This window comes from Alligator mississippiensis, chromosome 8, assembly GCF_030867095.1.
Source record: "Alligator mississippiensis isolate rAllMis1 chromosome 8, rAllMis1, whole genome shotgun sequence".
NCBI classification, from domain to species: domain Eukaryota; kingdom Metazoa; phylum Chordata; order Crocodylia; family Alligatoridae; genus Alligator; species Alligator mississippiensis.
Genome location: NC_081831.1, coordinates 64,341,595 through 64,367,269, shown reverse-complemented (window position 1 = coordinate 64,367,269; position 25,675 = coordinate 64,341,595). Strand labels below are relative to the sequence as shown.

Sequence of the window (25,675 nt, the reverse complement as noted above, 5' to 3'; positions counted from 1 at the left end):
CTCAACCTCTGCATAGAATAAGTGAAGTGTAGGATAATTTTGAGTGTGGCCTCCAGTGCGTGTTGAGGATATTCTGAACACTGAGGAATGGGGAATGGAGCAGGAAACAGAATAAACTGGTGGTCTTGGCCCATATTTCTCCTTTTTATCCAAAGAAACACGGAGAAAGAGGAGGGAGAAGGAGAAAGGAGACCATGCCTGTCTTTACTTCCTGTGGCTGCTGAAGTACTGCATGGGCTATTAAACTGTGGTTTGTTATAGTTATGCTGGAGCAGCCAATGATTGATCCTTGACCCACAGACCAAGACCAGTCTGCCATTCTCTCCTTTGTGTGCTAGAATGCTATGTGCATGTAATGGTTTGAGATGCAGACATAGACAGGACACTGGTGGACCAAGGATGGTGACATTCTTGTGGGTGACTGAAAACGTTGCCTGAGTCCATGATTGAAATGCATGGGAAGCAACGTGCCAGAAATAAGGTTTGTTCTTGCTACAGACAGCACTGGACATTGGGAATTATCCTTTAGTAGGAAGAAACAGATTAGAAGGTCTAAGAGACCTTCTCCATATTTGATTTTATGAAATATCCTAGGAAAGCTTGAACAACGTTTTATGTCACACATCAGTGATTCTGTTCACACATCAGTATTCCCTTCACTTTGCTATTACTTTGTTATTACTGCATAAAAACAGGATCTTCTGGGTTGCTAGGCTCTTGTCTTCCTGTCCGGAGCTAAAGTCCAAATCCCTCCCAGCTGGCTGTGATAGAAAACACTCATGTGTGCATTAGGACTTCAGGTGGCAAAGCAGCAGCAGACAAACCTTCATGAAAAACAGATCCATTTGGCATGCCGATGTCCCTACTAATATCTGAGGCAGGGAGGAAAAAAATATCAGCTAAAGAGGAAGAATTCCTTGTGCAGAGAGTGCTCCTTACAGGTCTCTTGGAGGCACCGGCTCCTTTGAAGATGTTCCCCAACAGTGCTGATGCCACTGGTACTCCTGTTTGGTGCTTTTCAGGCATTTTCTGCACACAGCTGAATGAATGACTATGTTCCCACATTGCTTTGCATAACTAGAGAAGGCAAGTCAGGCACAGAGCAGGGAAGAGGCTTGCCCAAGATCATTCAAGGGGTCTGTGGCAGTGTAGAGTATAACACTTGGATATCATTAGTGTCAGCTTTGTTATTTAGAGTAGACCACCCCACTTTTGCAAGCTGAGAAAGAAAGGTCCCGCATTCCTGATCACATGTGAATGGATGATACTCACCAGGTAATATTTGGGCGGGGAAAGGCTTCCACCTTCACAGCCAGTTTCAGTAACTTGTGTCCTGCTGTCACTTCATAGTAGTGGCTTTTCTTAGAGGAAACCCGAAGGAAAGCTTTGTCTAAAAGAGACAATAAAAAACAAATTAAACAATAGAAGATTGCCAGGCTACAAATACTTGCTGCCCTGGATGACTGGGTTTTAGCACCACAGCTGAGGGGAAGCTGCAGACAGCCAGAGGAAGTGATAAGTTCACGGCTATATTGCAAAACTGTGCAGTGGCTGGATAGTTTCAATCATGGTTTTCTCTGCAATTTCTGATCTCTACCTGTGGCCATCTGAACTCTGAAAGGGCCCAACTATCAAGGGGATAAATTAGGACCCCAGTTTAGCCATGTTTTCCCAAATGCTCAGATCCCAACTTTCGGAGTGTGACTGAAAACTTGGCTGCATTGGTGGGTGCTGGGCCATTTACAAAATGTTGGTGCAGTTGTACAAAGATGCTGCCCCTCACTCCCACCTCCCCAAATATAACCAACTCACAACCAAGCAGTAGAATTCCAGCTTCCATGGGTTTCCTAAATGTACTGACTTTTCAGAGACAGTTAAAACATAACTACCAAACCAGGACAAGCTAAGGCATTTCTACATGCCGTGCCTCTTTTCTGATAGGGACACCATTTGTTTAAGCAGAGACATAACCTTTCCATAATTACATAGCATATTTTGAGGAAGACATTTCTTCCTGATTGTCTGGTGATCAATGTGTATGCCCTACAGCATCACAATCTTCTGACTGCATCCTAGCCAATATCATTGCTGATTCCATTTTTACGCAGACAGATTAAATGTGGCTACACTTAACAGTGCTAGTTCCCAGATACTGCTGTCATGCAGATATGGACCTTACCATACACTGTGATTGTGACATTGGTTTCCAGCCCCATTGCACTGGTCTCCAGGCCTGTTACATTGACCACTCGGCAGATGTAGCGGCCTTTGTCTTCCATGGTAACATTCTGGATAGTCAGATTGCTGGAGCATTTATACACCAATGAACTTTTGTCCATCGCTGAAACAGGCTTATAATCCTTCTGGGAATCAGAAAAGGGAAAATGTAGAATCAGCTTTTAGCTTATCCTTTTCACTCTTTCTAACAGCCTCTCAGTTAAGACATATGAGTTATAAAAGCATTATATAGAATATAAAATAAGCTAATGACAAGCCCTCTCTCTAAGTTTCCAGTGTGCAGTCTATTAGGAGGTATACATACACATAACCTAATACAATTCTGAAGTTCCCTCATTAATGTCTAGGCAGATGGGTAATAAGTAGTCATACCACAAAGCCAGTCCCATTCATAGCTTGTAAGGTTTTCAACTATGGTATTCAACTTCCCCAACAGGGATTTATTTTCATTCTTCCTTAATTTTAGGCTGACTGGAGAAGAAAGACTAATACTTTAAATCAGCAAAAAGATCTCTTTGGCAACCACTCCTCAATGAAAAAAACCCTCCAGAATTTCCTACGGATTGATAAGCTTTTGACAGAATTTGGGATCTATAGAAGTTATTAGGGAATTTTATACCCGCTACAGAGAATTCTAAAGGATGATGCAAAGAAAAATGATAGAAAGAAGATAATATTCTCATACTTTATCTAGGTTTTAAAGAAAACAATTCTGTAAAACCAGGTTTTGGGTTGCAGATTTTATATTACTGTTGCTTTTTTTACTGATTTCAACAAGAAACCTCGAAAACTGACCAATCATCAATTTTAGAGGGCTACACAGAAAAGAAATGGACTATGTTTTAGTTCAACTGAACTGGGATGCTGATCTCTGGGTCATATCCCCCTCTTTCTTCAGAAGGTTTAGACATTTCTTAGAAATGCCTTTTCCTCCTCATTTTAACACACAGCAATGGTAGGGCCCAGTCCTATAGTGGAGGGATTGCACACAGTGCAGTGAGCACCTAATAATATCCGAGCCTTAGACAGATGGAGTTTAGGGCATCTCAAGGAAGTCTCAGCACCTCACTGAATCAAATCACAAATGAATCCTCCCTGTATTGTATGCCATAAACAGACCCCAGGACCTTTCACTTAACACTTGAGCCAAATGAGTAGTGAACTTTGGGAAGTGCAGTTTACTTTTGCTTCACTGTTACATGCCACATAAATACCAACATGGATGGTAGAAAACTGGAGAATCTGCCATGTTTGTGGCTGCCTCTGGGAATATCCCATTGTCAGCTGGGAAGAGGAGAGGTTGTTCTGATATGGGAAAGGCTATTCTTTCCCTTAAGAAACTATTATTCATTGTCATCTTACAGGAATCCATTTAGTATGACATTTTGCAGGTCAGTTTTGAAGAGCCCAGAGAGTCAGATATATATATCATGTAAGCATCCAGATTCTTATTTGGTTTGAACTGAAAACACAACTATTTGTGGATTGCTTTAGGAATGATGAATGAGAATAAGATTGGGGTCCAATGAGCCATAATCACAGATCTTTCATTTCCATCAGACTGACTCCAGTACTGAATGAAAGACAGGCTGGAATTGTCATCTACTCACTCTCCTTTTGGGATACTGCCACTGAAACTCAATCCGTCCATTGACAAAGGTCTCTGCGGTGCATTCCAGATTGAGGGCTTCTCCAACCAGCAGCCTTCTGGGAGTTGCTTTCAGAGCCAGGCTCTGTACTCTACCCTCTGAAACAAAAAGTGTCAAAGGTAAATTTAATGCCACATCTCTTCAATCAAATTTAAGATGAGACCCAAATTTCAAGATCCGCTGTTTCCCCAAACTTGGCAAGAAATTACGTTTATTAACTGACCTTTAGGGAGCTGTTGAGTGATATGGCATTTGGAAAAAAATGAGGTTACTTACTGAAATGCCTAAATAGGGAGTAGCCTATTCTCTGTGCTGTGTGTAGGGGGTCAGACTGTAGTCCCATCTGGATTTAAAATCTATGAATTTATTAATTTAGTTAACTTTCTTTCCTCTGTCTTGCTGGGCTCCAGCCCTCAGTTATTAACCACATACAGAGATGGCCCGGGTCCATCCTTTCTTAATTCCTATGCAGAAAGAGATTTAAAAAAAAGTCTGGTGCTTTTGAAGGCCTTAGTATTTATAAATAAAAAGGGGCCAACTTCCACGAAGCACAGGACATCTACTTTCTGAAAACCAGCTTTCCTCTAAACTGAGCTCTAAAGTCTCATGTCTTTTTGAAAATACAGCCTTATTGCTCCCTATCTGAAATGAAGTCATTGAGCACCATTGGATAGGAGTAACGACTCTTATGTAGAGTGTACGGTATTGAGGAGACTGTAAGATAATAGCAATAAAAAGGAGCTTGTGTTGCCCTTATGGGCTAGGTGACCTAACAAGTTTTTTCTGTCTTTGATTCTGTGGGTTAAGTAACAAATAACTACTCTAAGTGATGGAAAAAAAGATGTCCAAAACTTCTATTTGGCTGCCAGACAAATTTGCCAGGCTGTTGTTCTGAGCCACATGCTAATTGTTTAGCAGGATGTCATGACCTGAGAGAAATGATGTCAGAATGAACTTTCCTTATTAAAATTTGGAATTTATGAGTAGGCAAAAAAAAATCTTCTACATACAAAACAAAAGGGGAAATTATTAGAAAAGCATTTGGAGCCCCAAAGGCTCTCATCTTTGGGGTCCTCAAAATCCAGATGTGAGCTCTACATCTGGAGCCCAGCTCTAGATGTAATGAAGAGTATGTGGGAGAGTGCCAGCCGAAACCAAACAAAAACAGTGAGGTTTGCAAATGAGCATTTTCATGAGATTTTATACCATGATCTTGCATGTTCAGTAAATACCATTAATGGGTAAAGGAGGCCACTGTTTGGGTTTGCAAATTCCAAACCAGCGGTTGTTTGAATTGAGGTCCCACTTTATCCAAACCAATGAAGCTTTGGAGAGGTTTGGGTCAAATATTATAGTTCTGTCTCATCTCCACACCTGGCAAGTTTTCAAAACCCAGGGTGGATCAGAGCCAAATTCCATGTGATGTGAACCACCAAAGCTCAAGTTGTGGGGGAGGGAGTTTACACAAAAAGTTCCAGTTTGGGCCCTACAGCTAATACACACCAGTTATATATACCAAGGTGAAACTGGGAATTAGGCTAACCAAAGAATAATGTACCAGAACATTTAGTTATGTAACAGAAACATAGCTATCACTTGTCAGCACACAGTGGTTACTCACCCACTTTCTGTAGCATGTAGTAGGATGTGAACACATTTCCATTTACTGTGGCGATGCACTTGAGCAGGCCCTTGAAGAAGCGGGAAGGAGGAGAGGGGATGACAAATCCTTTTTTGGGGTCCCAGGTCATCTTCTCATATCTGAATTCTTCTGACAAAGGATGCTGAAAAAGAGGAGACCGCTGAAACATGCCTTTCCACTGCAGACCACATGGAACAACCCAGATTCAGTCCAGCATAAGCCAGGTGACTTCAGTGGCTTCCTCCATGCCCACTCTGGAGCCAGGCAGTTGGAAGCTGCACTAGCATTGCTGCTTCTCCCAACCCTCCAGCTGTGGCCCAGGCACAGCTTCCAGCCAGTGGGGAGGTGCCAGGCAGCTGGAAACAGTGTCTGCACTGCTGCTGCTTCCCTCTGCTCCCCCTCTCCCCTCCCCTGCCTCTGGCTTCAGTGTGGGAACAGCTGGAAGCTTCCTGGCTCCAACATAGCTGCCCACTGGCTGAAAGCTGCACCAAGGCTGTGCAGGATGGGAGAGGAGAAACAGCAGCAGCACAGATGCAGTTTGGAGATGCTAGGCCCTGGTGCAGCTCTCTGCTGCCTGGAAGCTGTGCCCATGCTGTACCAGGGAGCAGAGGGCTAAGGGAAGCCGCAGTGGCATGCGTACAGATCCCAGCTGCCTGGCACGGCACCCTGCTGCTGACATGCTGCCAAAACCACCTGGGCTGTGTTGAACCAGAACCAGGAGGATGGGGAGAAGCAGCAGTGACATGGGTGCAGCTGGAAGCTATCTGGCCCAAGTGTGGACCCAGATAAAGCCCCCCAGCTCCATGGGCTGCATCTGGCCTGGGAGCCATATATTGATGCCCTCTCACCTATGTGCTTTGGCAATGTGTGTCTTTAATACATTTATGTTTGCAAAGTGTTCTGAGATGTTTAGGGAAAAAGATACACATTTGAGTGCAAAATATTATCATTAGCACCTTGGAGCTAGGCACAAGATACAGACCAAAGAGTTTTAGGCTTCCTTGCATTGCTTCAGTAATGCTTCCTTTGACAAACAATCTTTGCCAACCGCTCTCTGATTTTTAGAGTTAGTTCACTGTTGTTATGACTTGCCAGTGTTAAAGATAGCTAAACTCTACATTCTGAACTACCCCAGATATTGCAGGCTCAAAAGTTTGCCTTGAATGCTATCACAGCTTGTTCCCTTGCCCTGACAAAGGAGTGGGAAGGGAGAAAAACTCAGTTAAAAATAAAGAAAGATAATCTAATGAAATAAATGAACCCAATATGTATGCTGCATTTGCAGGTTGCATATGCTGCACAGCACCCATTTAGGCAAAAGGAATCCTTTTTGGTTGGAGAAGATTAATTTGTTACTATGCAAGCACAAGACCAGCTTTACACTAGCTAGGGGAAAAATGAGATTTATTTTTTAGGCAGCCTTGAAAATTCTTGGATTTAAATAGCAAAAAAACCCATAATAACCCCCCCCCCCCCCCAACTTTAAATGTTCTGGTACATCTGAGAGGGCTGCGTAATTCCAGCCCAGTTTACAGACAGGCAAGCAGAAACACCGAGTGATAAACTGGGTTGTTGAGTCTGAAATCAGGGGTCTCTAACAGAACTGGAAATAGCTTTCAGGGGGCCAGACTCCAATTTCCAGCTCTAGCCAATAGACACATTTAAGATGCAACCTCTGAGAGCAGGTAGTCACAATACTGGGGAATCACTGGGTCAGTGGCTACCTGTAAAGGTCCCTTCTCATCCTGTGCTCCACCAACTAACCCAAGGAAGGGTGCTTTGTGCACAGGAGCTTGTCTAACATCTCTCCCAAATATACAGTTGGTCCAATAAAAGATACCACCAAAAAAACCTTGTTTCTTGTTGTTTTTCTGGACCATTATGGCTACAACAAGACACCAGCCCCACTACTACTTGCCTAAAACTGTACATGGGCAGGATTTGGGTAGATGGGAACTCCAGCAGATGGATATAATCAAAGCTCTGGGACAACCACAGAGCACCTACAGGTACTACATGATAACTAACTTCTCTTCTTAAAGAGAACTCCTTCCTCCCGCTTACTGTCAGCATGTCCTTTGGAGAAAAGAAGTGAACTGGCTTTTTTTACAAGCCTTTCAAAACTGAATCAAGATGAAAGCTTCACCAAGGAAGACTTATGGAGCTTTGTAAGCCAGGAAGGGGGAACAACACCAGTGACATCACCAGTCCTGGCATTATTTTCATGATTAGACTGTGTTCACTTTAGCGCTCTTCACCAAACAAAGGATGCTCCTGTGCAGGGTGAGAGTTCACAGCATTTGCGAGGAATCCTCCTGCTTTGAACAAATCCCAGCTCCAAGCCATTAGAGCTGTTATTAAACAATACTGGAGATGAAACTGAGGTGTTGAGCTAGCTAGCCTCATTTTAGATCACTTGCTATGAAACATTCTTCATGGCAAGGCACAGACTTTCTATGAAGGCACATCCTGTCATTGCAATGTAGCAATTTCATTGGGGAGCAAGAGAGACAGGCTAGACAGCAGCTCCCTTTTAAAAGAGTGGTTCCAGTTAGATTTCAGAACTCCCTGGAAGACATTCAGATTTGGTGAATAGGTTCAGGATCATTACAGGGGCCGATCTGAAACCTTCAGGAATTGATGTCTGCAAAGGTCAGGGCCATCCATGACAAACAGACACAGCCACTTCTCATGCTGTCCCTGTTCAGTGATTAAACAGTTCTAGAAGTGGCAACCCTCTTGCCCAGCAAGAAAGGCACATAAGGAAAAATAAAAGCTTAAACTGCAAGCCGTACCCTGGGGTCCTTATAGCAAAGATAATATGTAGAGCTAACCAGAATCTGTTTAGTATTAGCAAACTGTACCCTTTCCCATAAATATTTAAAGGGCAGAGAGTGCAATCATTTTAAAGTATAATAGTAACATAAGAAACTTAATTTATGGTAGAAAAAAGGACATTTGCTACAAGAATAATAAAATGTGATAAAGCTGAATTTCATGGTTTGGCAGCTCTGGTCCCTCATGGCTAAGAGATGGGGAGAAAAAAAAATAGTCCTGCTCCAGAGATGCCTTTCAGCAGTGCACATATATTACATTTCTTCATAAAATATTCAAAAAAAATTATTTAAACAACCAAACAAAAAGTGTCCCTGCCACATGAAGGGGAATCGCCGTATTTTTCTGTTCTTTGAAGTTTATTGCCTATCGGAGATTAAATTTGGAAAAGGATGTTCTAAATTTGTCTGGTCGCTTTATTCAGATCCCCTGTCCCAACCTCCGCCCCATAGCTTCCTCTTTGTGCAGGAAGCAGCCACTGTGGCTCCACACGGCAGTCTGGATTTCCCAGACAAGGAAAAACAACGAGCGGGTTTCCATATAAGGTACTTCGGGATGGTATGACACGCTCCCTAGGTAAACACACACCTACATAAGTGGATGCATCCTCTCTGACAGCAACGTCTCCCTGACCTGCAGGCACCTTCCTTCTGGGCTATAAATTCCACTTCCCCACACCCATCCGCCCTGCCCTAAAGTGGGAAAATCCTTGGGTGAGACTCCTTTGCCATTCAAGGGGAAGCACACTGCAATTTCATTCATCTCCTTTGTCACCAGCTTGTAGCAAGATGAAGGATATGCATTTCTGAACCTAGAAATAACTGGCAGAGACAGACTGCCTCAAATGGGATAATACTCCAGAAACAGGGGCATGAAGTCTGTTTGGGCCAAGGTTATAGGGCCATGTTCAGCCTGGAGTAATCCAACTAAAATCAGTAGAGATACTCCAGGGAGAACTCTGGCTCTCTAATCCACAGGTAAAGTGAACTGAAATAGGATAGTTCCCTAGCCAAGGGGGAGCAACTGGGGAAGTTTTTCTGAGTCAGGGAAGTGAGGTGGGAGCTCTAAAGGCAGAAGTGGGAAAGATCAACCCCAGCTCTACACTCCTTCATTTTAATCTCTACCCACTAAGTATGGAACAAGAGTGCTGCTCCCACTAACAACACCTGAGGTCTGCCATTGATTTTGGTGGAAAGAATCAGAACATCACCACCATTCATGCCTTCTAGAAATAGGAAGCACATGGCAATTAACAGGCACTCAGGACACCCTCCCCACATCAGGATGCCCTAGGGTTGGACCCTATGTCTATATTCTGCTTTCTGAACAGATTCAATCAATGCAGCAACATGAATGCAGACATTTGTATCAATAAAGCCACCATGCAGGATAGGATCAATTGGCCCCTGGTGGGCACCATCTCAGGAGAGGGCAAAGACTTCATTGTCTTGGAAAAATAACTCCTCTCTTATGCCAAAGAGAGGTCCCTTTAGGGCAGGCAGCAGAAGACTGAGAGGGGTAAAGCCAGGGGAATAGCACTGTATGTTTTCAGTGGATAGTAGGACAGATGCACATGCTAATGTTTAGAGTACAGGAGCCAGATGCTCTGTGTACTATCGCTGGCTCTGCTACAGACTTCTCTATGGACTCAATCTAAAGTCCCCTGAAGTCAAATGGAGAGACTCTATTAGGCTTAATGGCCTTAATCCTTCATCTCTATATTTCTTGTGGAAAAGGTTTCAGGATCCTTGCACCAAATGCAATCCTGGCATAAGCAGGTGAAAGTACTCCTGTGGTCCATGGAAACAGTTTTGTTTCAGTTGATTGCAAAATGTGCAATAAAACAGAAAGACAGTCAAGGAGGAGCAGGCTATAAAGTGAACAGTTTTCATTCAGATAGAAAAACCCTTCACAGGATATTTTCTTTCAAGAGAAATGGCTTCTTATCATCTCTCTTTGCCAAAATACTTAGAATACTTAGCCAGTAAGGAAGAAAAAATAACATTTATAAACCCATCCTAACAAAGACAGGCCACATGTGGGGTTCAGTAATACAGCTATGTGAAGAATGTAGGCAGATTAAGGTGGATTTCTGGAGGGCATTATTATTCTTTTGTCCCTGCTGGACTTGTTCTGGAAGTTAGTTGGCCCAGCATGTTTGCCACCTTGTGTTGGCTATCTACATCTCTAAAGAGTTTGGCTGATGTGGAATTTCCACTTACCTGGAAAAGCTTGGGTCTGATATCTGGTGAAGTGACTCGGCAGGGCACAACCACCACGTCTGTAACATTCAGTACATAGATCACGTCGGGATACTCATGGAAAATCTTAACAAATGGGTTCCTGCTATCTGCAAGAGACAGTAACAGATTGAGATGTTGAGGACTTGTCCCATCAGTGGAAAGAAATAACTTGTTCAATGATCTATCTGGTGTTGTGTTGCAGGAGCCTACCTGAGTGGGTACAACAAGCCCACACTGTGGTATCCCTTCCTTAGGCACATGAGGAGCTGCCCACCATTAATATGAGTCATTCCTGGGAGGCAGCATAGGTCACAGGCTATGGCCTTTGATCACATCTCCCAGCTGCTAATAGTGTCTGTTATATATCTGCTGTGTGACATCAGGCAGGGCACTTTGCTCCAGCATTTCCCATCAGTAAAACCCTGTTCCAGGATGGTGGTGGTACCTCATATTTGAAGTTTGCTTTTCATACTCAGTTGGAAAGTAGTATGCTGACCCAATATTCAAAGCTGGTTATACTTTCACCAGCATCCTAAAAGGACTGTGCATGATTACCCAGCTAACTAGTGATTTGCTTCACACAGCTTTTCAGATTAACTTGCCAAAGGGAAAATGCCCATGTACCACAATTTTTCAGAACTATGGCATACAGGGATACCCTCCAAAGGATGTGAACGAAGTCTCAAGACCTGAGATATTCCAAAACAGACTAGAAGGATCTGTTTGACTCATACAAAGGGATGGGTTTGTTGACCTTGCAGATCTGTAGGATTTTCTCTGCATTTGCTGCAATTGCTCAGGCAAGAGTTAACTCAAAAATAGCAATAAACACATTTGGCTTGTATTATTCTGAGTTCTGAGCTGGTTGGGGCTTTATGGTTTATGAACTGAAGGTATTTTGATAACCACCAGAGGGCCATGAAAATGTGTTTGATTTCTCTTAGAACATCCATTTATCTACTAAATTTCTATTGGAATTAGGGTGTTTATTTTTCACTGCTTTTATTTTCCTGTTAAGCAGGTTCAGAAACTACTCAGCCAATACTACGCTACGTAACTTAGATGAGCAAACATGCTTGACTTGAATTGTAAAATCTGTGGGGCAGAAACCATCTTTTTGCTATGCATTTGCACACAGCATTGCAACCTGGGTTCCCCCGTCTTTGGCTGGGATCTCTTGTTACAAATTAATATTAAGTGCCACATCTGATGAACAGTGAATAGCTGACACAAAGAGCCTGGGAATAACCTACAGCAGTTTGAACCTCCTGCTCCCAAAGCATTCTGAAAATGCTTATGAATGATGAATTTTCTCAAGGGAAAATGAGATCATTCTTCAAATGAATACTTTGCTATCCAAAATGGGCTAAATCTGTGATGAATATTGTTTGTAATAACCAACACACGGATCACCATAGTTTGGTATTCTGCCTGTAGCAGTGGCCAAATGCTTTGTGACCAATAAAAATGAATACAGTTGTCCCATGTTGTATATTCCTTCCTGAACCCCTTGAGATCATCTATGCATATCCTGAACTATAGGGTTAGTTTAACCTTTAAGGCTCTGCTTTCTTCTCCTTTTAAGTTGAGATGTTAGTTAGATGCTTTGGAAAGCAAAAAATAAAATAAAATAAAATAAAATAAAAATCACCAGTTCATTTGATGATCTTCTAATGCTGTTTGTCTATACCTTCCCCTACAACCCCATGGTTCTGCATAAATGCATGAGCAACTCACAACTCACAAAGACCCAGAAGAACATATATCCACCTTCAGTTTCCTCTGTGTAAAAATGAAGTTTTTCTACCTATGGGGACCTTTTACCATCTTTAATTTTCCCTGAACCTGAGGAAGGGCATCTGTTCCCAAAAGCTTGCAGAAAAAGATAATTTTTTTTTTGCAATGTTTTATTTGGTGTAATAAAAGGTATCTCTGAACCAAGACTTCTAGATTATTGCATGAAACAACCCTGTACACAGTTATCAAATCAAGATGGCAACATTATTGGACTTCTGGGCCTCTTCCTACCTTCACGAGTAGAAACATTTTGAGGAGAGCTGAAAAATTATATTATGGCCCTGGATGTAGCCACTAGCTGACACTTTAAACATCTCCCCTGGAAGGATTGCAGTGTTGAGGCTGCAATGTTTTTTCAGGAGGTGCTTTTGTTGGACAGTTCCCCAACAACGCGATTGCAGTTAACCCACCTCCATTGACTTTGGTTGAGATTATAGTACTCAACACATCCTTTGTAGCAGAATTCCCAGTGACATGAGTTAATACCCCTGCAATAAACGGTGTGCTTTGTTTATTACAGTCTAGTTGCAGACTGCAGAGCTGTATTGCAATGCACAAAGCAAAGACTGCACCTGTTCTTTTTCACCCTCTCCTTGCTCCAATGTCAAATGCAAGAAACATGATTAGGGTCTAATTTTGAAAGGTTTGGAACTGTGAAATAGTCTAGGTTTTGGCAGAAAGGCATTTAACGGACTGATCCCAGGAGCTCATTTCTTAAGGCCCTACAATGGTCCTTGATCATGATGGCAACACTTGTTGGCTGATGGGTTTGTTTAGAAAATTGTAAAACTGGAGGTTTCAATAAGAAGCAGACAGTTTCCCCTCCAGTATACAGGCAGCTGTTCAGGGAAGTCAGAAAAAATGACAGATGGAATAACATGCTCCATGTTTTCCCTTTCATTTTTGACCAGTTCCGCTAATACTGAGGAGGATTTGATGAGGTAAGCTTAGGAAAAAAGCCCCAGAGCCATCCCCTTAGGTACCCAGTCCCAAGCACACAGCTCTTTGGTTCTCTTGGGAGATTCATTTTGCTCAAAATTGCACAGAGCAATTCTGTGAACTTAAAACTAATATCCAACTGCTGCACTGTGTGCACTATTAAACAACTATTGCCTTAGAACGGGCTGAAATTAAATCATGGGAGAAGGGACTGTCATGTTGAATATTTTAGTTAATCAATGCTAGATGAGTATGATGTTGATAGGTCTTCTCTGTATTTTGGCTTTCAGTTTCTAGTATTCCAGCATATTTCATGGATGTTTTTAAAGCTGGATACTTTTTAGGATTGGAAGAGATTGACTGTCTTCAATTTTTCTGTCAAGAATCTGGTTAGCATATTCCTCATCATCATATTTATTAGATCCAGAAGCTTAGTTCTCCTGCTGATGCTTGGTGTTGGTCATTAATGACCTTCAGAGCAGTACAAAAAACACTAAGCACGTAGGAAATGAGGTTTGGGATTCTCTTTTCTTTCCAAAAGCAAAATTCAGGTGGCAAAAGAGCTCCCAAGCATGGTCTTATATTTTTTCACCTGGTTTGGGTTTTCTATCATATGACTATGAATTCATTTGGGAATATCAATATTGGCTTCTTGGCTAGTGCAATTAATCTTTGCTTAGCATGTCATTGAAAAACACAAGTGCTACTGTGACTCTAGGGAATTAATCTTCAAATAAAAACCAGATCTCTTCTGAAGGCAGAATTCCTTCCACCTACCACTGGAGAGAGTTTCACTCTCAAGAATATGAGCGTGGGTGTCTGCGAGAGAGAGCAAGGATTAAGGGTTATGCAGCAAAGTGGATTTTTTTTTTACAGATTACTTAGTTTAAGCATTTAACTTGCTGAACTGACAGCAGAATTCCTAGTGGACCAAACGGAGTATCTGAGTCAGTCACCTGGATGCACAAGCAGAAGATATAATGAGATAGCAATTTTTGTGTATCAAGAAAGGCCAGAAACATAATGACAAAGCTTTGTAAAAGGCACTTGGGTCACTGGGCAAAGGCAAAAGATGCAAAATTTGCATCTTGGGAGCCACCACAAACAGCTGATCGGAAGCACTCTAAAGCCCCATCTGCATGCTTTCTGTGCCACAGTAAGCTGTATATGAGGCATCAGAATAGGAAGCAAAGACCAGAAAACCATAAAGGAGTCTTCAATTCAAATAATTTAATTTCAGCTTCTGTTCTATGACAACAATGGAAATAACTGATCCATCCTCACTGCTGGTCTATAAGGAGATACGTACTTTGGAGTTGAGCAAGGCTATTAATTAGAGCCAAAACCTAGGCTCAGAAGACCTCTGACATTTGAAAATTTTAGATACACACCTGAATTTCTCATTAGCTTTTATCACACTACACTGGTTCTAATCAACCCTCTACCATAAATCCTGAGGAATTTGAGGTCCAGATCAGAACTCTAGGGTTTGTGCTAAACTAATATTAAGAAAAGCAGCACTCTGTAGCACAGCATGAAAGGTTGTAACAATAAGTTTTAAAGACTCATAGTTCATTTTGTCTGTTGCTGCATTCATATACTATGTTTCAATAATTGTCTGTGGGTGCTAATCCTGTTTGACTCTTCTGCAATGTCAAACTCTGGCTAATCCATACTATACGGAGTATAAAATACAATAATAGTTTAAAACCAAAGACCTAGTTGAGCTAGTTGTGGAACTTGGCTAGTTTCCACTTGCTGGAAAACCTTGCTCTTGGACATATTAGCTGTGATGAAAACAAAAGGAAATTAATTCACAAGCATTTGTATTAAAAAGGGGGAATAGGGACAAGGTCGTGTTATGGAGGAAGGAATTTGCACCTTTGCAGAGAGGATAATAGCACGAAAACATGCAAGTGGGGCCAGGTGAATTTCTTTGCCAGTGTTGAAGTGATGGTACCAGGATGTTTCAGGAAACATGCAATAGGCAAGAACTCTGGTGGGTGATATATTTTATTTGTCAGATAGCAAATTAACTGAGAAAAAGGAATTTTAAGGGAATTGCAACTATTCATAAATTAAAACTAAAACTAAAACTGAACAGTTTGAGCCAAAAACAATAGATTTTTCCCCATTTTTAAATGAATGTTCCAACAGTTTGTTTCAGAGCTGCATGTGTTTAAAATTAGCATAATAGACAGAAAAAAGGTTAAAAAAATTAAATAACCCCAAACTAAAATAATCCACTTCATTATGGCTAGTCAAATAAAACCCAAAGGGAATTCTTTCTTTTCATAAGGAAAAACAAGTTTCTGATTCAGTTTAAACCAAACTGAATTATTTTGCCTTTTTTATTATTCAGACACTGAACTGAAAAAATCCATTATTTGCTTAGGTCTACATGTGATAGATGTTAGTCACTTTGCTTAATGCATTGTGCTCAGAGGCAAAAATAATGAGTATGGTATAGGAATCTATATAATATAGTCTAAAAATTGCATCTGATTTCTAATTGATTTTTAATGGCAGTCCTCACTTGAATTGCCAATTCATGTAATTTGAGGCAGTGGCTAGTATTACACTATCTCTGAGCATGAGTTTCAGCCTTAATTTGAAGGTGAGATATATTAAGCTATTCTCTTACGATCGCTGTTGGAAATTTGCATAGAGTGGTTAAAAATGTCTTTGCAATTAAGCAATAGCTACTTTGGCTGAAAGACAATTTCTGGGTTATGATTGATGATTCAGTCCCGAAAAGCATTTATGGCCCGAGTTGCAAGAGGCTGTTAATCCTGAGTGCATACCTTGTCTCTAGATCATAATTTGTGCAGTCATTAGAAACTGAAAAATTAGGGTGTTGCTTTTTTTAAGGGTGATTCTGTTTCATGTGCTCTGCAGAATACAGAGCATATAAAACAATGAGACTGCTGGCACACAGCACAGTCCTCAGACTGCTGGGATTTCTATAGATGAGTACTTCAATCAGCCTAAGAAGAGGTTTCCCTCCATCATAGCACTCCTTTCCCCCTTGTCTCACACTGCAATATGTTCACAGGACCCAGTCCCAATTCTTAATCATGTGTTGGCTCATGGGAGCCTGTGGGATTACTCTTGAGTAGAGGATACCAGTGTGGATACAGCTGACAGAATCAGGGCCAGACTATTCCTTGTATATCCTGAAACCTTAAACACATATTGCACAGCTTCAGTCTGGCCAGCAGAGGAAAGGTCAGCTGGGAATGGAGAAGAAAATAATTACAGGCATGAAATCAAGCACTAGTAGTATAGTAGTACCAGGAAGCACAAATGGAGCTAGCAAGCCAGTGCAGAAAGCCTTAATTTTCCAAGTGTTAAAATCTCTCTTGAAAGCAGAAGGGAAAAATCAGTTCAGATCCTTAAGCCCTGGAGACTAATTGCATAAAGGGACAACAAAGCAAACCTCCATTGTGTCAGGTGCTGATCTATCTTCTCTTGCACTGGGTTCTGATTTTTTCATTCCTGGGAAAAGCTCTTCCTATGAAACAGTGGGAAAACAGACTCCCTCTGCATTTGAGTGGTGATGTCCTTGTGCAGGAACCCCTAACAGAGAGCTGGAAGGCAGATTTTTCACTGTACAGTTCAGCAGAGTTGGGAAGTTTTAGATCTGTCTGCATTTGCCTTTATTTGTTGCATGGTGCTAATGAAGTCAAGATAGTGTGTGCCTTTCTAAAGGCTAGGAGTGCTACTCACGGTGTGTTTGCAGCTTGGAACGTATAGAATGTCCATTCCAGCCTTTACAAAAAATGTGAACCACCTCAACTTAACTGGCAATCAGCTACCTCTGCATAAAAAAATCCAGTGGAGATGTACCTTCTTGAAGTACAGAAGGTAAAGACACCTTCCTCCAAAATAATACCATGCCCTAAAGAAGGAGCTCTATCTCAAACCTGTGGCTGCCAGTCTTAACTGATACCACTTGCAAATCAGAGGCAAGTGAATTGTGCCCACCCTTTTAGAGCAATAATGGAGGCACCTATGCTTCCTCACCCATCTAGCCCTGGGACCAGCTTCACACAGAATACCTGGTAGTGGAATGACCCCTGCGCTCTCTATGATTAAGCTCATGGAGAGAATAAGTACTTTATCTTTTCTGTCAACAGGGAACGTTTTTCCTTGGAGCTTGGCATGTCAGCTTCCCTTGGGCTGAGAAGGTGATTTGCAATGTGGATCCCATCCTACAAAAACACTGTTCAAATCCTACAGGATCGTAAACGAAAAAAATAATTTACTGCAGGCTCCAAAGCTCTTTGCATGTGAAGAAAGACAAATGCATCAGAATGGCGACTTATCAGCTGCAGCAGCAGCCTCAAGGAGAGGGAAAGGTCCGCAGACTGGCTGTCTAGTTCTCCAGGTCAGTGGAAGTTTGCAGGAAGCTGCTGTCAGGCCAGGGTGTTACTGTTTACCCAATATGGCTCAAGGAGGAACACAAACAGAAGAGCTAAGGAAGCAAGACAGCAGGAGAGCTGAAGGGAAAGGGGCCTGGAGTCCAGCTCTAGACAGAGAGCCAGGCATTGAAGTCCAACAGGTTGTACACACACAAAAAAATCAAAGGTCAAGTGCTTACAAGATGCTTGTTTACCTTAAATCACTGAAGCCTTTAGTGTTCAAAGCTATTCTGTCTCATGAGAGATTAACGACTGCTCGAGATGAGTTTGAGCACGGTCCTTTTTAACTCATTTGGTAGAACAGCCTATTGCCTAGGGAACCCAAATGTTCCCAGTTCAAGCCTCTAGCATGCAACAAGGCATCAGATGTGGCGAAGGAGTCCTCCTCTGCCCATCAGTGATATTTATTCTGGTGTTTGGTACAGGTGTTCGGTGGCATTTGCAATGGAGGTGAAAGGGGACCGGAGTAAATCTACAGCGAGCTCTGTATCACTTGATGTCCAAAGCAGATTTGGAATCTCCCTTTCTGGAGGACTCAGCCAAATCCTGCTAGCTGATGAAGGCCATAAGGGCTTGAACTCAGGTAATGTCTCACAGCAGAACCTTTGTGTTAGTGTCTTGCACAGTCCCTAACAGTTACAAATTAACTGCAGGCACAGTGGTTTCAAAGCTTCTTTTTAGAAGCACACACAAGCTTCTCTGCAAGATTGCCTGTACTCTCTGTTTCTGCTCAGGCTGCACGTATCACACAGGTTGTCTTGTGATAGTTATGTCACATTTAAAGCAACAGGGATAACACTGCATCTTACCTTCAATTGCCTTCCATCATGCTATGCTGATGTTAAATACTAAACTGGTCCTGAGACATGCATCTGATTTGCTAGTTATATTCCATTCTGGAACGGCCTCATTTCACCTGATTGTCTTCCTGTTAATGACAGATCTCTTACCATTGCTTTTTTGCTTACACAGTTCAGATACACTTAAACAGGAGGCTAAGAGGACAATTGATAGGATCAGAATTTCACAGATCTCTCTGAATTCTTTGCATATAAACTTGGAACTTATCTTTTCAAGATCACTCCTTTTAAACTTGCTGTGTTCAGGGCCAGAAATACCGAGACATTTCCCTTCTGCCAATATACCGATTTGTAGTTAAACACTATTTTAGTTAGAAGATTCTGGAAGTTTTTTTTTAAGGAAAATGCCAGCTACACTAGTAGATGAAATAGCACCCGATGAAGGAGGCTGTCACCTACAAAACCTCATGCCTCTCTGAATGAATTAGCCTCTAACCTGCCACCCTGCCCTGCTTTCTGCCTGACTTCAGACTAACACAGCTAAACTACCTCTCCCAGCTCTACTTGAAATCCCATCAGGAAGAACTAGTCAGCAGCAACCCAACCACCTCTGGACCTAGATAAGTTATAGAATTTGCTAATTACTTCATGGACAGATAAGGGAACTGTGGAAGGGATATGGGGTGTCACTTAGGACTTCAGTGAGAAGCTCCTGCTGTTTCCTTAACTCAGCGCACTGACTTAGTGCCAGCAGCTCATGCTGTGCTGAGCCGCCTTACTGTACGAGCTAACCCAACTTGTCAGTGCTGCTTTAGGGCATGATTCTACGAGTGATTTCATTCAGAATCAAAGGTGCTCTGCTTTTTCCTGATCAGACCCCGAAGGGCTCAAGAGAAAACATATTGGGACCTACACAACAAAGGAAGCTGCACCCTCACTCTGGGTGGATCTAATCTTCCCTGAGCAGGACGTGCCTGCCAAACCCTTCCATCCCTGTCTGAGAACCAGCTACTTATCGGCTCCACTAAGGACTGAGTGAGCAGGATGGGCTGAGTGCTCAGCCTATCTTGGTGGGCTGAGTGTCTGACAGAAAGTGCAGCTGTCTCATAGTTTCCAAAACAGAAAACAAAAAAAAAATTGTTTTAAAGAGAGAGAGAAGGAAATCCAGCTCCCAAACACTGCTCTTGGTGGCATGTGCTGGAAAGCAAGTCAAAGCTGAAGTCAGTCTTGTCATCCTTGTCTGCTTCTCACATTTGGATTATCACTGTGAGCTGTCAAGGGAATTAGGGAGGCAGAGATCTGTGTCACAGAGTGTCAGAAGCAAAGATGAGCTCATGTGACCATCACTGTCCTGCTCTCCCATCCTCCCCAGACTTCTTTCAGTGGGGAGGGAGTGAGGAAGGAGGCAGATTCCATTTGGGAACTGAAATCATCTGAGATTTAGCAGATACAGAAGAGACAAAGGACAGATAGGAGACTTGGTTGCCCTGGTTTTGTGTTTGCAGCTGCCCCCACCTCCAAGTGATTGCTCCTCTGACCAACTGGCCAGTCCCTGCTATCCCAGATCCTGAGCAACAGCAGAGGTGAGACCTGGTCTGGTAGCAAGCAGTGCTGTCTGGGTGCTTCCCTTCTCCTTTCCCTGGAAGGGAGAAGAAATGGTTGGACGTTCCCTAGGAGGCTTTTTACAGGAGGTCCATGTCCTCACAGCAGGCAATATAGGGTGTCACTTTGATCATGAGTCCAGTGGGATTGAAGTCCTGAGATGAGCAAGGGAGGTAGGACACCAAGCTTTTAACATGCCACTGATCTGAATAATGGGCACTTCTGTGTAAGGGGAGTGAAAACCAAGGGGGACTTTGGAAAAGGGGCAACAAGAGGCCACATATTGATCTTCTCTGTTCCTACTTCCAGATCCATTTTGGTCAAGAATTAAAGGCTGATTTATCTAGCATCTGGTCCTGGCAACCCTAAAAAGCTTGCTCTAGTCTCTGAAAGCCAGGCGGGGCTCCTTATGATTCATGGATTATCAATGCCATTGGTCAAATTTTGTCTTGTGAATGATCTTCCTTGTGTGTTTAGCCCTTCTGCTCTGCCCAGTCCCCGTTCTCAAGGCAATTCTGCCACTGTGAATGTCTTCAATATTTATCAAGGTTCACCAGCCAGGCAGTTTGAATGAACAATTTTTTATGAGTTGTCAGTGAGTTGTTTGCAAATGGGTTCTATTCAGCCACTCACTTTTCATGATCAGTGACTGGCTACCTCATGACATGAAATAGGTTTTTGCTCCCTGATTAGATGACGGAAACCATTTAAATAGGAGAACAATGAATAGGGAACAACGCAAGTTGTTGCTCAGCGTAATTGCCCTAATTCCCGCAAAAGGAGAGGTGTGCTCGCATGTAGTGCAGACCCTGCTTAAAAACCCATTCAAGTAATTGTTCATGGAGGGGAAATAACAAAGGGGCATGAACAGGGGCTATTCTATTCCATGCTATTCTCCTTAGTTTCCCATGTGGTGCCCAGCCCTCTTCTACGTGAGCCTGGATCTACATGCCGTTCATGCTGATTTAACTATTTTGGTAGGGAGGGAATGTGATTTCTTTAACAGAAGAGGCAAAGCACTACAGTGTAAAATAAATGCAGTTATATTAGTGTAGCATTTACAGGAATGAGCTATGCTGGTATAAGTACCTTTAAGTGGGGTCCCCAACTGTGTGTTGCCTCCCTTTAAATGTACCAGTTTAATTCAACAATACAATTTTTGTTTTGTATATATTCTGGTTTGATTCGGTCTAATCTGAACAAACCACTGGTTGGTTGTATTTTACCAGCTCTGATTATCACTAGTAATCAAGTTTTTGCACTGGCACCCATTCAACACTCTTTTGTGTCACTAGCATAACTAAAACTGGAGACTGACAGCAGAACAGCAGAGCAGGTCTCTTCTACCATGATTCTGGGGTGGCATCTCTGATGTTACAAGGAGCTTCATTGGCTGACACCTGATGAGACCCAGTCCTATTGTTTGAACAAAGCCGCTATATTCCAAATGCAAGACCCTTCCTTTGCTTGGGCTGGGTGATTTGGGAGGCTGAAGGAAGTTGAAAGGCTTGTGCTTTGATTATTAAATCAGGATAATTTTAGGCATGATCCTGGAGACCAAGCCAGCAGCTCTTTATAAACCAGAATCTGCTCAAGATACCCTTTGAGGCCTATATTTACCTCACTGTCCATAGTAATGTCTGCATGGTAGGATAAGCATCTCATATGAGGTCATCTGCTCCCGTTGTGTATTTCCCACTCAAACTCCCGCAGTATCCTCTATTTGCATGCAGGAGAGCCCATTAAGAGGAAGGTGAATCTTGGATAAATTCTCTTTCCAGACTAATGCTCAGAGACTAACTCAGAGTGTGGGACTAAGGCCCCCGCTGCACATCATATATACTACACAATTACTGGTTAATCACACAATAAATGTAGACCCGTCAAACATGCAAAGTAATTATCCTTCCATAAAAAAGTCCACCCAACTCTAAAAGGAGCCAACCAGCTACAAGGTTAGTGCTTGAAAACCTGTAACAACTTTACAGCTGGTTTCTATCCAAGCTTTAATATGAATGTATGGTAGGGTCCTCTCATACACATTTCTCCTTAGGAGGCAGCATGGCTCAGACCATGTCTACAGAGCAAGCACACCCAAGCTAGTTTAATCTGCTTAGTTCAGGCACCAACAACAGGGAGGCCACAATGGTGTGGGTTTCAGCCCTGCCTGTACAAGCCCACCTGGGACCCTAGGTCCTAACACTGGCAGGTGACCTGCACTGAAGTCCAAGCCTGTTGATATCCAGGCTATCCTGCACTCACATCTTGGGCTGGGGCTCATGTGTTTCCTCAGTGGGCTAAGAATGAGATTCCCACATACCATCCTAAATCCCTTAACCCTTGTGTTTCAGTGCTGTAGCTGCTGCACTCCCCTTGCCCCCAGAAGCTGCACCTTTGTCTGGAGATTGCATCTATTAGCGTATTACACCAGTGAAGTACTTAGACTGGCCATAGGGACCTGCCTGTTAATACTGTCACAGGGTGTCATGAGGACAGACTATTCATGTCCTAATCCTTAGTCAACTGTTAGCTCCAGCAAAAACGGTGGCATGAGACAACTGTTTGGGGATTTTTTTTTTGTAGTAATTTACTACAATTACTCTTCCTAGTGCTTGCAGCTGCAGCTCAAAGCAGCCAGGGCTTCAGAAAGAAACATCCGGAATACCAAGCCAATCCACCCTGCTTTTAAGTGCACAGCCCCTGCAAGAGGCACAGAGGCTGACCCCCCACTATTGCCAGGTGCCCTCCAATCTGACTGATGTGTGGAGGTCAAGGCTCCATTGCAGCAGGAGGAGGGGAGAGCTGCCGAATGCCAGATCCTAGCAACGATGTGAGACTCCACCAGGGAGGCTGTAAAAACAGAAGCGAGCGCAGGAAATAATAGGCAATAAGCAGGGCTTCCGATACAATCGTGCTCTCATTTCAGTGTCAAGCAGCAGGCCAGGAACGAGGGGAAAAAATACCATTCCCCTTCCTCTCTGGTAATAATGGCTTTGTAATCTCAGAGGAACCTCCAGCCTCCAGGATCCGTCTCAAAGTTTTCTCACCCCACCTGGCACGGCCCCATAAACATCCCTGCTGCATGTGGACTCTGCACAGAGACTGCCAGAGTCAGGCATCAGAAGTCAGAGCCTCTGTTGGGTAGCTATAGTGGGAAGCTTTGTTCCTTTACTTAGAAGTAACTGATGTCTGTCTGAAGCCATCAGATACAGCAGGGCCGAGTGCTTTAGGAATACGTGTTCCTATGGTGAGGAGGAGGCTCCCAGCCAGTGAGTTGGGGAGTCTGAAGCAGAGAAGTGGACAGCATCAGACAACCCAGGGCAGGACTGTGGGCCTCAGCAGCCCTCCAGCCTGGCAGGCCAGACCCCAGGGGCAGTAATGGGCACCAGACACATGACTTGAAATTCTGGCACCCGGGAGGGGGGAAACGAACACTTATCTCTTCGCACAGGGGCCACTGCCATTGTGCAAGGTAGTGGGTGTTGCATCAGCATGAGCTCCCTGAACCTGGGTGGCCGTAGCAGTGGCACAGGCTCTCTAGGAGCTGCCATTCTGGGTGCTTGGAGCTAGTGCCCCACTAGCCCACCCCATGTTATGCTACTGCTGTGCACATTGCAAGAGTGGCTGAGCTTGGGCTGTGTTCACTGGTAGATGGGAATCCTGCTCTGTCAGGTACGGTAGGGCCTGGGGACTGTAAAGACTTCCCTAATACTCTTCTTTCCCTAATCAATGCATCTGTGTAATGCAAAGTATGAGTTCTCTATATACTTTATGGCTTCATTTCCTTTTAATAGTGCAGGTGGATTTTGGATGAGGGCTTGTAGAGTGAAGAGGGGACATGACACAAGTACATTACATCTCAGTGTGGAGACAGTTTTTTGAGTGATTTGGATAGAATAGTAATCGAAAGTTGATTTCAGAGGGGGTGCCAGCACAGCCAGTTTTGAGTAGTGCAAAAAGACATCCTGCAGCTTTTACAGATTAGCTCTGTGCTGATTGCTTCCATCGCAGGCAGGAGTTTCATAACCGTAGATATTTTCTTAAGGAGAGAACTCAGACAGTCCCAGAAGGGTGCATAAGATTTCCTGCACGTGCTGCCATTAAAGCATTTTGCATTGATGAAGTCCCGGTAAGCCAGCAAGGGCACTGAATCAGAACAGAGAATTATGTTTTCAATGCACTGCTTCCTGCTGTTCAACCATTGGGTTGGGTCAACAATATTATATGGGGGCATCTGAGCAATGTATAATGAGAAAAGGAAACAGCTCAGCACAAGATTCAGGGCAGATAAAGAAACCAGGGCATAGGCCAGCAATGGAAAAGAATCCCTGACTGAGCTGGAAGGGAAACACAAAGGGAAAAAGAAAATGAACATAGGAACTAAACAAGTAACGCAAAGAAGCTACTTTTGGACTCTTGAAAGGGTAGAAGATGACTTTTTAGTAGAGAAAACAGAGGCAAGAACAATTCAAGTGCATCAAGCTGTTGTAAGTCAAAGAGTTCAGAACTGGGGCTTGGAAATGTATTGTACATCACAATCCTTTCTGGCTGGAATTCAGGCCTTTTGGGACTCCTATATTTCAGCAGAATTCAAAATATGTGAGATGATCAGAAGTGGGCAGCTATTGCAAAATATTTTCTGTGAATGCTTGAATTTTTAACTGAACTGCCACTCTTATGCCTGTTAGCATTCACTTGCCATGAATATTTAAGCAACCACCTGAGAAGTGGATTTCAATACCTGCATGCATATTTGTGAGAACTGAAAGATAAATGAATCAGTATAAGTATCTGCATCATTGGTACTGGGTGCTCTTGCCCAAACAAGGTTCAAGAACAATACCACAACCTGTATCCAACTCAACAACATGGCTTGCATTCAGACTATCTATGATTCACCCATAAGTGGATGAAAACATAAGTGTCATTTGAATTTGAAAAAGTCATAATTTTCTCATGGCTATTCCATTATTGGAAAAAGGCTGATCTAATTGATCACACTACATATTGTGGATTATTCATTTGGCTTTAGAGAATAACATGTGTTATCTTACAGGGTTATTTTCATATGCTGACCCAAACCAAGAGTGATACAGAAACTGAGGAAAGTTAAAAGAAGAACAACAAAAAATGAGCACTGGGCTGGAAGGACTGGCATTTGAGAGACAGGTTTTAAAAGCAACATTGGTATGTCTTAGTTAAGTGATGCTTTATGGGGAGCAGAAGGCAAAGAAAAGTCTACAAACATCTAAGTACCAGAGCTGGAAAGAAAATAGTATAAGGGAGGGCAGGCATGGTGTGTGTGTGTGTGTGTGTGTGTGTGTGTGTACACATGGAAATGGGCAGATATAAGGAAAAATGAGATGGAATTAACAAAAGAAACATGCAGGCTGCATCATAGGAAAAGTGTCCTTGATAGCAAGATCAATTAGATTGTGAAATAATCTCTCAAAGAGTGTGGCAATCGAGGAGTAAAAGGGATTGCGGATGTCACTTGGGACACAGA

General features: G+C 42.9%; 1 protein-coding gene across 2 annotated transcripts in view; it reads right to left on the bottom strand.

The window, feature by feature from the left end:
• The window catches only part of LOC102561001 (vascular endothelial growth factor receptor kdr-like), a 175,031-nt gene that overhangs the window by 90,491 nt on the left and 58,865 nt on the right, over positions 1-25,675 (bottom strand). For both annotated transcript variants that reach the window (XM_014607206.3, XM_059732797.1), the window contains exons 4-8: positions 10,587-10,714; positions 5,509-5,671; positions 3,849-3,985; positions 2,180-2,363; positions 1,273-1,390 (exon numbers count right to left, since the gene is read on the bottom strand). In XM_014607206.3, the coding sequence (XP_014462692.2) occupies positions 1,273-1,390; positions 2,180-2,363; positions 3,849-3,985; positions 5,509-5,671; positions 10,587-10,714 (730 nt within the window). The remainder of the gene's footprint in view (positions 1-1,272; positions 1,391-2,179; positions 2,364-3,848; positions 3,986-5,508; positions 5,672-10,586; positions 10,715-25,675) is intronic.